This window comes from Atta colombica, unplaced genomic scaffold (assembly GCF_001594045.1).
Source record: "Atta colombica isolate Treedump-2 unplaced genomic scaffold, Acol1.0 scaffold82, whole genome shotgun sequence".
NCBI classification, from domain to species: Eukaryota; Metazoa; Arthropoda; class Insecta; order Hymenoptera; family Formicidae; genus Atta; species Atta colombica.
The window spans coordinates 332,952-346,372 of NW_017259575.1; the positions used below are offsets into that span (position 1 = coordinate 332,952).

The 13,421-nt window shown below is 29.7% G+C and overlaps 3 protein-coding genes across 5 annotated transcripts in view; 2 read left to right on the plus strand and 1 right to left on the minus strand.

Annotated features, from left to right (window-relative positions):
• LOC108692750 overlaps positions 1-1,048 on the plus strand; it is a 2,187-nt gene extending 1,139 nt beyond the window's left edge. For both annotated transcript variants that reach the window (XM_018201165.1, XM_018201164.1), the window contains exons 3-4: positions 52-321; positions 862-1,048. In XM_018201165.1, the coding sequence (XP_018056654.1) occupies positions 52-321; positions 862-997 (406 nt within the window). In that variant the 3' untranslated portion in view covers positions 998-1,048. The remainder of the gene's footprint in view (positions 1-51; positions 322-861) is intronic.
• A 1,871-nt stretch (positions 1,049-2,919) lies between these two features.
• LOC108692756 (putative tRNA pseudouridine synthase Pus10) lies at positions 2,920-6,034 on the plus strand. 2 transcript variants are annotated; one of them, XM_018201176.1, is made up of 8 exons: positions 2,920-2,937; positions 3,597-3,791; positions 4,069-4,173; positions 4,272-4,579; positions 4,735-4,943; positions 5,045-5,170; positions 5,251-5,443; positions 5,602-6,034. In XM_018201176.1, exons 2-8 carry the CDS (start codon positions 3,651-3,653, stop codon positions 6,032-6,034), a joined length of 1,515 nt encoding a protein of 504 aa, XP_018056665.1. In that variant the 5' UTR covers positions 2,920-2,937; positions 3,597-3,650. The 2 variants fall into 2 exon arrangements, with proteins under 2 accessions (XP_018056665.1, XP_018056664.1); XM_018201175.1 differs by lacking the exon at positions 2,920-2,937 and adding an exon at positions 3,218-3,497.
• Positions 6,035-6,287: 253 nt separating this feature from the next.
• On the minus strand, positions 6,288-7,810 carry LOC108692761 (aurora kinase B; the record flags this gene model as incomplete). The annotated part of the gene is made up of 5 exons (XM_018201183.1): positions 7,678-7,810; positions 7,145-7,339; positions 6,926-7,060; positions 6,692-6,850; positions 6,288-6,561 (listed from the first exon to the last, which is right to left on the minus strand). Coding segments are annotated over exons 1-5 (873 nt in total), but the record flags the coding sequence as incomplete, so codon positions are not given.
• Between the last annotated feature and the right edge of the window lie 5,611 nt (positions 7,811-13,421).

Here is a 13,421-nt window from a genome sequence, read left to right on the forward strand (position 1 = left end):
TATGTATATATTATTATGCTTTTGATATTTATTAATCTGCATTATTTACAGGGAGCAAAATACAAGATTAGTTTATATACCTAAAAATTGGAAGTCTCAAGAAACAGGAGTATATGAAATCTATTTAACATTGCGTAATGTAGATTACATTAGATCAAAATTAATTGTCATAACTTGTGGTGATAAATTGGTACTTAATATATTATCGCATATACGAGATATGAAGATTTATAGCATGGTTGTACAAACATTAAAATATGTGAATCCATACACAAATAATTTGTGTCTTCGATATATGAATCTCAAAGAGATATCACATAGGTATGAATGATTTTGTTTATTGTACTGTATGTATTCTTATTATTTGAATTTCTATATTTCAATTGATATGCAATATTAGAATATATCATCTTATTTTTGCTTGTGTGTCAATATTTGAAAAATTAAATATGCAAAAAAAAATTTACTATATATATAAAACTTAAAAAATTTTGTTTAATTTTTTACGGTATATTTTAAAAATCTTCTCATTTTGTGCATATTCAATTCACTGAATATCAATTATTATCTCAAGTTAACTAATTTTAAGTTGTGCATTTAGAATGTATTCATTTCTTCTTTTTCAATGGAATTTTTTCTACCATTAAAAATTTCTCTTATATATGTATACAATGAATAAAACCAAAACTCAAATTTGAATCTTTTAACAGGTAACTAGTCTGCTAAACTATTTTATTTATATATCTATTGTATTGCCTATATATCTATTGTATAATTTACACCTGTATCATTTTTATGCCTATTATTTAATTTATTATATATTTAATTTATAAAGTGCTTAATGCAAAATGATTTTTTCAGGTTTAAAGACAAATTAGTCATACCTTTGCGTACTGACATATTATTAGTAGTAAATTTCATGGGTCCTAGTTTGGAGAGTTTGCCAATAGAATTACGTACTAAAATCGTAAATATGTTGGATTATGGAATAATTTGAACACTTGTCAATAGGCTCTAAGAAATTTTATAATTTCTTCCAAAAATCAAAAGCAAATTATTAAAAAAAAAGGAAATTAGTAAGATATCTTGATAACCTATATGTATAGAATATAAATAAAAAGATAAAATAAAAAAATAGATAAATAAAAAAGTGTGTGCATAAGTTTCTGTTAATTTGAGAAAAGATCATTTAAATTTTTACACACGTTCGGTCATTCATGTCCTAGCTTAATTTTCACTTTTACAAGTATATATAAATTATTAAACAATTTTTACATATATTTTGACATCTTTAGAAAGTATTTGTGCAATTATATATCCATAACAAATTGTAGATAAATTGTTATAACTATAATAAATTATTGTAAATATATTTACTAACAAAATAAGAAAAATGCACTGTTTCATATAAATATAAAACTCTGAAACAAAAATGTTTAAAGGAAAAATATCATCTTAAAACTGACTACAAGAATGGTTATAAATTGTATTGCATTTATATTTTAAACAATGCATTTTATTATTGCTATTGCATTAAAAAACTTATCATTTTCCTGGTGAAAATTTTTCTTATAATTTTTATACGAATTGGAACATTTTTTAGAAATACTCAAAAATATTCAGAAAGTTTACATCTTCTCTCAGAACTTCTCATATAAGTGAATTCTGAAATATTCTGAAATTTCTCATCCTATAATTTTTAAATATAAAAAATTTAAAAAGTATTTTTAAACATTTTGTAACATTTCATCAGAAATTGTACTTACAAAAAATCTTAAAAATCTTACGATATTTCATAATTAATATATATGAAAGATTCTGAGAAAAGATGTAGATTTTCTGAGAAATATTCCAATTCGTATAAAAAAATGTGAGAAAGTTACAAAATTATAGAGAAATTCTGAAAAATTATATAGAAATTCTAAAAAATTATATGAAAAATATTTTCACCAGGGTTATTAGGGAAATGTTTTTTATAACATTACAGACAACATAATATATAATATTATTGACAACATTTAGTACAAAAGTATCAAAAATCGTTTATTAAGGACTAATTGTGTAATTTTCTTCTTACATTTTAAAAATCTTAACATAAGTGATTATATTCACCATTCTTTAATTATTCTTAAGTTTCACCAATTCTTATCGGTCAGAATTGAGGGATCTCAAAGCTAATCGGTCGATGAAGTGTCAACCATGATTGGTCAATTCTGCTGAATAGCAAATGCAATTGATCAATTTCAATGTAATCGACCCATTAAATTAATCGGAGTTGGTAAGATCGGCCCTTTTTTTTTGATTGAACAAGTGATACTTTGAATTAATTAAAACAAATTTTTGCAGTACTTTTTGAGATTATATAATTCGAACGAACGGCTTTTTAAAGTTAAAGGAGGCATAACACGAGGAAAATGTAAACTTATATCGTAATTGGTAAAATTCAGCATAATACTTTTAATGCTTTCATTTATAATGACTTGCCAGATGCATGTAACTTATACCACAATAGTAAACTCTAATTTTTATGGCAGCACAAAAATTGTATAAATCATTGTACTGAACTTATCGATTATGCTTAAACCTTTATATTACTAAAAGTGGCATAAATGCTTAAACCTGTCGAATAAACACAAGTATAAACCCAGATAGCCAAGCGAGATTTAGCATATGGAACAAATTGATGCACTGCAATATTGTTTTAAACTTGTTGATAATTTGCTGTCATTGAAATTAAATGTGAACTGAGTTAGCATCAAAAGGGCAAATAGATTTCATGAGTTTACGAAATTGTATACATTGAGAACTAATAAACTAGTCAAACTAGTCAAACTAGTTGATAGCAAAGTGATGGCACGCCATGCACGCATGATGACAACTTGCCAGCAGTTTGCTGAATTCTAAGGAAGACTTTACATGACATCAGAACAATAGACGGTTTGTGGAAAAACCTTGACTTTAGTTTGATGAAATTGAATGCGGAATAAGTGATAGCAAAATGGCAATATATTGCCCTTATTTGGCTATCTAGAAAGTAACATTTGGAGGTTATAAGAGGTTATACAGTCCTAAAAATAGTTACACATTCGATTTTCAGACATTTTCAGACAATGCTTTATAAAAATTAATAAAATGCGTGAATATCTTCTATTACATATTTTCGTTTACTTAATGTAATTATCACAGATAAATAAATAATCACAAACATGAGCAGAGACAATAATAGCTTTCCATTTACACACAAGAGAAATTCAGTCTAAACTCTAAAGTGAACAGAGTGAGCTAAGTATTTTGTATTCACAATCAGATTAATAACGTCACTACTTGCTTACTTTGGTAAAAAGTTATCACATGTAGATTCATAACCTTACTTTAAAGTGAGTTTACGAGACTCATTAAAGCCCACGATCTTGTGCAGATTATAGATCAAAACTCAATCAAATCTTACTTGTCAGAATGCAAAAGGAATGTGTATTCAACTGGGTGTTATGTCACAAGTGAGAATTATCTGAGAATGGATTTAAATAAAAAACAACTAATAATCTACAGCGAAATGTGTTAAATCAAGACCATTATCCGACAAATATTTGATATAGTTTTAGATATCGGAAATCACTATATTGAAGATTTTCATAAATTTTAATATCAAGATGAATATGGTGACGACGGAAGAAGAGAGAAAGATCTTTCACTTTTTAAAATCTCGAGGTTGCTGTTTGAGATGTTGTTTTCGTTTCATCGGATACCGCACGTCGGAATGTTATTACAAGCCTTCCGAATTTGCGGCACAGGTAAGAAATGAATAATGTTAAAAAAAATGAATAATCTCGAATATCAATTTTAATAAGAAGATTTGTTTAAATTATATCGATATTATTCTTCATATTTCAATAAATCTGAATAAAAATCTGTATTAAATTTGCAATAAATGTGCAATAATTAATTCACGTAAAAAGGAATAAGTAACTTTAAATATTAATGAAGTAGTTTGTTTTAAAAAAGCTTATGAATAAATAATTTTGTTCATAAACTTGATTTGACACACTTATATTTTAATATCAATTATAGCTAAGTTATGCAGATATAAAAGATGATGCTTCTATGGAAGAAACAACTTGCATTGCATGTTTAGGAGTTCTTCAGGATAAGGAACAAAAGAACGTAATTACAAAAGTAAAGTATCCACACACACACACACACACACACACACACACACAAAACTATATTCTATTTAATTTCACTGACATTAAATTAATTTCAATTGTTTGTAGATAGCAGAAAAAGTAAAGGAGAAAGATTATGATTGTATGACTTTCACATGTGCATTAACTGTTCCTGTATCAGTAAAGCTGAGAGAACACATATTATATGCTTACATGTCCAAAGAGATAGATATTCATAAATCAATCTTAAGTACTCTTAAAACAAAATTACAAAATGTCAAAGATATTTGGAAATCGTTTATAATTCCTCAACTTGAACAAGCTACAGGAAAACATGCAGATCTGTCGACACCATCGCCCTTTCTCATCGAAATCTTCTTAATGTATGCCGACGACGAAATGATATTTAAAGAATTGTACGTATTTTTAAAAATTCATGTAATTAGAAATGAAACTGTGATTGTGTATATATATATATATATATGTATGCATGTATTAATAATATAGATTATATAGATGTTCTTTAGATTAGAGAAAATTTTTCATGCATTTTGAAAACTTCTACTTGTAGAATAAACGAACATAAGGGAGGCAATAATAAGAAACAGAAAAAGAGAAAATGTAACGATAATAAATTTAGTAGGAAGAATGTTGATACTTTACTGATCGAAATGACAGATGAGCAACTCATGCGACATTTCACGATTTCGCAAATCATACCGAAAACATTTGTTCATGTTGACGATGTTTTATGTTCTCATAGCAGCATCTTCATAGGAGGTATCGATATGAATTACGATATGAACGATATGAACTTAAATAATAACAAACTAATTATTTACTATGCAGCATGAGATCTCTTTAAAACTTTAAAATTTCAGGACGTTACAATAAACTCTCTAGAAAACTCAGCCAGACTCCGTGGCTTATAAACGGTGAGAAAAAAGTGGAAACTTCGGTGCAAGACTTACTCTGCAATCCCATCGCAGAAATGGTAAAAGCAGAATGTATGTTTTGACTATATTCATTAATTTTGTTATAATTTTTTTTTCAACAAAAACGCTATGACATATTTACGTTTGCACAGCGATAAAATTTTTATCATCAGGAAGAGAAGACGTCGATGTCAGAAACATATATGGTGGCCGACCATTTGCTATTGAACTATTGAATCCTCGTATGACGAATATCACGAACGAACTATTGATGTGTCTGACCAGTAGTATCAATCAATCGACTAAGCAGGTTCAAATAACATCGAATTTAAAGGTTCTTTCAAGGTATACTTTTTCAAAATTTAATTAAAATGAGAATAAAAAATACAGTGTAATACATAAAATTAAATAATAAGAACAATTGATAAACAAAGTAATTTAAAATTAGATTAAAAAAAGGAATTCAATTAAATAAGAAAGTTGTATCGAATGTATACTTTTAGATTTGATTTGAAGAAGCTTAAGGAAGGTGAGAACATTAAAACAAAGTTTTATCGAGCGCTATGTGTCTGCCGAGACGTGAGTGGCAGTTTACCGCCGTTGGAGCATCTGAATGAATTGGAAAACGTTAAAATTATTCAAAGAACACCACTGAGAGTGCTGCACAGACGACCATTGAGTCCAAGAACGCGTATAATTTACAAAATGCGCGCGCGTTGGGCGAAACCGCACGAGCTAAAGGAATTGTTGTCCACTGCTGCAGAAAGTACTGATGCGTTTTTTGTTCTCGATGTTAAAACGCAAGCAGGTACATACGTAAAAGAATTCGTACATGGAGATTTCGGCAGAACCAAGCCGAGTTTGTGCGATTTTCTTAATAACGAAGTGGACATTGTCGCATTGGATGTAACGGGTATCAATTTAAAGTGGCCGTAACGCGAATCTAAATATTATTAATTAAAAAAACTTAAAAAGAAAGATTACAATAAAAGTGTCGAACATGAAATATATATGTTGTGAAATCGATAAAAAACTATGTTCCTTTTTAGTTTAATCTTTCCTTTTAGATAAAGGATTGTAGTGTTGTACAATCCAGGGATGTATTTTAACCTCAGCCAAGGAAATTCGCTCCAAACTTTTTTTCTTGATCAACTGCGAAATACATTTTTATAAATAAAAAATCTTTATCATGTATATTTTGATATAGAGATATATAAAACACAAATGGTACCTTGGATATAAGATCTTTGGCTGCAGGTTTAATCTGTTTTGGCCACTGTATAGTTATAGTTTTTATTTTCGCATATGTTTCTTGTGTGGTGCCACTTAAAAAAGGCGGTTGCCCTGTAAGAAATTCATAACAAAGAATTCCTAAGCACCAATGATCAACATAGAAATCATAACTCTGTCCCATTACCATTTCTGGTGGCAAATAATCTAATGTTCCGCATAATGTTTCTCGTCTGAAAGAATAAATTTCGATTCAGCTCTAAATGATTTGCAGTAAAATTAAATTTGTGAAATAAATATATTTCTTCGAAATTATAAGTATTGTACTATTTAAAAAAATGAAAACGTGAGCTTTGTGCTTACTTTGCGGATGGTGCGTGTACAGACCAACCAAAATCTGCGAGTTTTATATCTCCGTTATATGTAAGTAGTAAATTCTCAGGTTTTATGTCTCTGTGAATCACATTGCAACGGTGACAATACTCCAAAGCGTCGGCTACTTGATAGGTATATTTGGCAGATCTGATGGAATATTGAATAATTTTTATATTTTAAATTATACATAACAATGGATGTGTTAGAATTACAAATACATACAAGTGCTCATTGAATCTCTCGTTCGGTTGACGTTTCAATTCCTTGTACAATTCGCCTCTGGCGGCGAATTCCAATACCAGATAAATTCTCTTGTTATCATGAAAATATGTTAACAGTTGAAGAATATTTGGATGACTGGGAACACGTATAAACAAGATAATAATTATGAAGAAAATATTTAATATTTTTCAATACATATATACCTTAAATGTGGTATACCTTAAATGTGATTGTATTTCAATTTCTCGCATTACTTGTTTTTCCACGCGTCCTTTCATCAATTCAATTTTATATAATGTCTTCAGGGCAACCATATATTGAGTAGTCTTCTCCCTGGCTAAATATACACGGCCAAACTTTCCTCTCCCTAATGGCGATCCAATTTCAAAATCCTCTAAGCTCCATTTGTAGGGTCTATTTAATGTTAATAAATTCTATGTTAATTAATTTATGAAATCCATAAACAAATTTAAAATGACAACATAATTGATTAATAATTTAAATTGATTATTAATTTAATGTGAAAATATTTAATACTTAAAAATCCTATAGAATGTTGATTATTTATTAAAAACTGTATTTACTGTATGACTGTATAATTGCAATACATCTATTTTTCAGCTAAACTTCTTGTACAATTTTTCTTTTCTCTTTTTCTCTACAAATGGAGAAAAAAAAAACAAATGGTGCAAAAAGTTTAATTAAAAAATACAGATTTAATGTTCAGTACAATTGTGTTTATATGTACATACTTTTTGTCTGAGTACTTTCTGGCATGTTCCTGCATCTTATGCATCGTATTTTCAACAGATTCATTAAATTCAACAGGTACGGATGTTGAAAATTTATTTATATAATCCATTATAAACAATATCCAATGAAAAATGGCAATAGAATTGATATAGAACCAATGTTATGTTTACTATACAATATCACTAGAAAAAAATGTTATACATATATAAATTGCTGTATTTCTTAACATTTATAAAAATACTCATTGTGAATACAATAAAAAAAATCAATAACGAACATATGTCCAATTGTTAACATTTTCTTTTTTGTATAGATAATAATCAAATACAAAATAATTATAAGTTTGTTTATATCTTAATAAAAGAAAATGTAAATATAAATTATTTCATTTAAATGTAAATCAATAACAGCATTCATATGTGACCTTTTTATAAAATTATAAAGAAAAATATATATTAAACTTAAAAAGTACCATAAATGTAGGTAACTTGGGAGTGCAGGTAACTTGGAGCAACATGTATTCCTGTTAAATTTAATCTATGTGGTATGTACCCTATGATTGACATTTAACAAAAATACACGCTGTCCCAAATCACTTACACTGTTCCAAATCATCTACATTTTCAGTATCCAAATAAAAATATATTGTTATTAAAAAAGAAAATGATAGGATTAGAAATTTCTTCAGGCATTTATTAGATGTCCAAAATTCTTCTCGGAAGATTCTTAATAACATACCTACCATTCACTTATATGAAATATAAATATAGAAACGTCGATGTAGTCTTAAAATACAATAAGCGTTGGGAGACGTCAATAAGAGTTCAACTTGTTCAAATGAACTTTAATAAATGGTCTGTTTTCTATTCCTGCACTAGAGTCTTGCATTAGAGTCTCTCTATCACTTTCGATAAATATCAAATATATCTATTTCACTTTAAGTTCCAAAAAGTGTACACTGATTTAACCACAGAAAACAGACCAATAATATATACTTCACGATATCATACTGGCCGGTCCAGGTATCTCAATAACGGTTGTAACTGACATGTTTCCCTCGCATTTTAACTTGAATAAGTTTGAATTTTCAATAGAGACCTCTCTCGGAATAGCTGCGAACTACGTGTTCGCAATTTTTGATACAATGGGTGCATCATAGACTTATAAGATAGATGGAGCATTTATACGAAAAAAGCTGAAGACTTTATAGAAAAAGAAAGAAATAATCTCTTTTTTTCTAATAGAGAATTGATTGGTCGCCGCGGCAAGGAAATGGCTGAGAACAATGAAGATAGACGTTCGAAAGTGTGGCTTTATGATTAAGCTGATTGGGCTTCCATCGCTCACTATAAAAGAGAAAAACAATTATAGAATAGAGCTATTCTTCAATGTTATCTTCAACTTCTCTCATATAAAGGCATAATAGGCACAGGCAACAGGGAATAACAAGCCGTCCAATCAGAGCTCTGGAATATAATATCGAATTTACATATCAGAGCTCTGATTGGAAGGCTTGTTATTCCCTGTTGTCTGTGCTTACTATCTGTGCCTTTTGTGTTTAAACCTTAAACGCTCCTTTTTATAAATCTATGGGATGCAATCAATACTATTGTCTAGCAGAGAGAAACTGGGAGAGGATATGACGGGTCAAAATCTGTAACATGCTGCCGCGCATTACGACAAAATGAATGTACATAGCAACTACATAGCATCGTCCACTTTTCAAGACTGAAGATGATAAATCGATATTTGATTCATTATGATACTTATGTTCATGCACGATTTATATGAATCAAATATCATTTTATCATCTCCTTGCCTTGGAAAAATAGACGTTGCTATGTAAGAACCAATCAACTACAGTCGAGTATTGATACAGTATTATTCTGTTACAGTCAAACGACAGGGGAATGCCAATTGTAGTTGGTTGGTTATAGTCTGATCCAGTTTAAATTCTCATGAAACTAGACCAATGTCCGAAAACGAGTGCAAAAAAAAGAAAGAAATATTCAGCAAACGAGAATCGATTAAAATGGATTAAAATTTTTTTCTATCCGAATACGTATTTTCAATAGCGAATACTTTTTTTGGATTTAATTGGATTCAATTAGATTCAATTTAATGCAATTGAATTGGAAACTTTCCTATTCAAAATTTTGAATTGAACAGTATTCACAATATTGTTTGTGTGCACAGTAAAAGTTAATATTATTTTTAGATTGAAAGACATAGAGGTATGCTCCATGCAATTCTTATAAATGAATAAAAATGCATTCAGAATGGAAAAGCATTCATTTTAATTCATTCGTGAATCAATATTTCTGAAAATCTGAATCTATTTCAATTCATTTCCATCCATTCTTGTTTGCTGAATAGATAACTATAAGCTGGCATAAGAATATAAAATATTCCATTGCGCATAATGACCAGCAAATTAGGATTTAAATTAGGACAATCAAGTATTTGTCCTAAATTAGAATAACCAATCAACTTATCCTAAATTTAGGACAATTTTTGCGCATGTGTTCATATAAGAAAGCAATACTTTATTATCTTTCTATCCACTATTTTTGATCTATATTCGTCAAACTCTGATTATAGGATCTCTAGGTTTAATAAAATCCATAGTTATAAAATTGGCCAATCACAATCGTTCCATTCTTCCGAGGAACAACTATTGTGTAAATTCTGCACTCGTTAGAAAGGATCGATGCTGGTGTCAGGAGACGTAGCGAGGTGCAATAAAGAAAAAATTCGAGTTATTTCTCTGAACACTTTATTTCACATGATAAATTCGTACTTTTATTTGCAGCAACCGATGCTCGGCAATGTACAAAACTGTTAAGTAAAGATATGATGCGCGAGACGCGAGGTTCTGATTACAAGTACTATTGCGAGATTGGAGCTTGGGTGACTGGTTTGGCATAGTTTTATAAGTACCGATCTTCTGAAAAGATCTAGACTTTTCTAACATCGGATATGGTCATCATCATTAAGATCTTTCGAGAGTTAGCATCATTAGATTTGCGAGATGGCAATCACTGCCGCTCCAGTTTGAATTGCTGGGAACACCGTCAGCGGGGTGCTCCAGGATTCGCTGTACCTCCCTTTATGTCACGCCGAATTGGCACTCGGAGCACCCCTAATTCGTGAGAGGACCGCTCCATTTTGAGCGCGGCTATGATTGGCCAACTACAGAATTATTTTTACAATAAACCCAATTAAACACGCCGTGTAAATGTAGTCACAGTCAAGCGGGTTGAGAGTTTTAAAACTTGAGATTGCAATTTTGATTATTAAATCAATTTGCTTGATTTTACGATCTTATTATAAAATTTTTATATGCGTAATATGGTCTTTAAATAGATCTGTTCACGTTGATTGAAATTCTCAAAAATTTTGAACTTAAAGTGAGATAAATATATATTTGGACATTAAAAAAAGAGAAATTGAAGATACTAAGTACGAAGGCAAATCAATAAGTTCTTAGAAAATTTGTTCAGAGTGCACTCGCAGTGTCATGTCACATTATTTTTTGACAAGTAGCATCTCTCAGCTAATTACTGTCAAATTTTGAGTTAAATTTATCGCGTAATTTCATTTCTGTAGACAATTAAAGCGAACAATCTCTATATTTTTTGCAAAATGGAAAAAAATGAGTTTCGTGCAGTGATCAAACATCTACATATAAAAGATTTAACGCCGAAAGAAAGCCAAGTTGAATAATGTTTATAGCATATCTGCTCCAGCGTTTGCGACTGTATACAATTGGATGAATAAATTTAAACATGGTGTTACATCATGTGATGCACCTCGTTTGGGATGTCCAATTGAGGCTACTACGTCAGAAATCGATAAAGTCCACGATATTGTTTTGATTGATCGACGAGCGAAAGAGCTTGTTGAGGCCACAGGCGTATCACAGTGATTTCAATTTTGCACGAACAATTGGATATGAAAAAGCTATCGACAAGATGGGTGCCGCGTTTGCTCTGTGGATCATAAGCGCGACCGTGTGACGATTTCAAAACAATATTTGGAGATGTTTCAACGTAATTCAGATGAATTTCTGCATCGATTCATTACTGTAGACAAAACATGGATATTTCACACCTGAGACGAAAGAACAGTCAAAACAATGGATTTCATCGAGTGAACTAGTTCCGAAGAAGGCGAAGACCGCAAAATCGGCCGGAAAGATAATGGTCACAGTTTTTTGGAATGCACGTGGTAGAATTCATATCGATTACCTTCCGTCGAAACAAACGATCAATGGCGATTACTACGCAGTCTTATTGAACCGTTTTAACAATATTTTAAAGAAAAAACGTCCCCATTTGGCGAAGAAGAAAGTACTCTTCCAGAGACAATGCATGGATTTACATGTGCCTGGCACCGATGGCCAAATTCAATTCTGCTACGAATTGCTTCCTCATTCAGCATATTCGCCATTTAGCCTCCTGTGACTATTTCCTGTTTCCAAACCTGAAGAAATGGTTCGAATGGTTCGAAGGAAAGAGATTCATCACCAGAGAGCAGCTCATCGCCGAAACAGAGGCTTATTTTGAAAGGTTGGACAAATCATATTATTTGGACGGCTTGAAAAAGTTGAAGAATTGTTGGATCAAGTGTATCGAGTTGAAAGGAGACTATGTTGAGAAATAAAAATGAATCGATCAAAAAAATGTGTTTTACTAAAAACTTATTGACTTGCCCTCGTAGCATAGATACAAAAAGTGTAAACGACGCGAACAGACCTAATATAAAAATCGACTTACCAAAAATATTTGCTATTTCATATGAGTTCCAAAATTCATTTTAAAAACTTGACCATTTCTCTGTCGTAATTATGTTTCAAAATCTCATCGAAAAAATTTAAATTTAAATTCTCTTAATTTAATTCTCCACATGTGCCATTGGAATAAATCATAAATCTCTTTTGTATTTTACAAGTTTATAAATGATATGAGCATAATAAGATAATCTGATAAAATTTTATTTCTCGCTATTATCATTTTGTTAAATAATTCTTATAAAAAGGAATAAACATTTAGATATAAAATTTTCTAATAAAGTTTGTACAAATAAATTAGATTATTTATACTATATTTATTTGAAAATTACCGTCATTATAAATCTAAAACGATACATAATTTAATTATTCCAGAATATTTTAAAATAAAAATCGACTGTCGTAATATCTCCAGAATACCGTATAAATGTGATATTTTCTTTGATATAGCCTTTTTTTTTCTTTCTATGGAAGTAATAATCATTAGGCGTATTATTTTCTAACAATAGTTCTATGGAGATTTATAAATATGTTATCTTGGGCAAAATTTAATCGCTATGTATATATTTATTTCTTAGTAGAATGTATACTAAACACTAGCATTAGCTGGTTATATATTCAAATATTGCAACTAAAATTTAACTTATACTAACTTCGTTTATGTAACAAATAAATACAAATAAAAAATTCAAAGATGTGTGTGTGTGTACGTACAAGTAAATAAATTAACGTTTCTGATAAAAAAACACAAGAATGTAACAACACTTTAATTACAAATTATACGAAAACTCCGTTTTCGTGTGCGGTATCGCCCTATTTAACTTTAAAAGAATTGACAGAAAGAAAATTTTAACAATACATTCCAATATATAAATACAAATAACAAGAGAGATAAACATTTTATAACGTAAAATATATAAACAGTAAAATATATAAAACATATATATATGT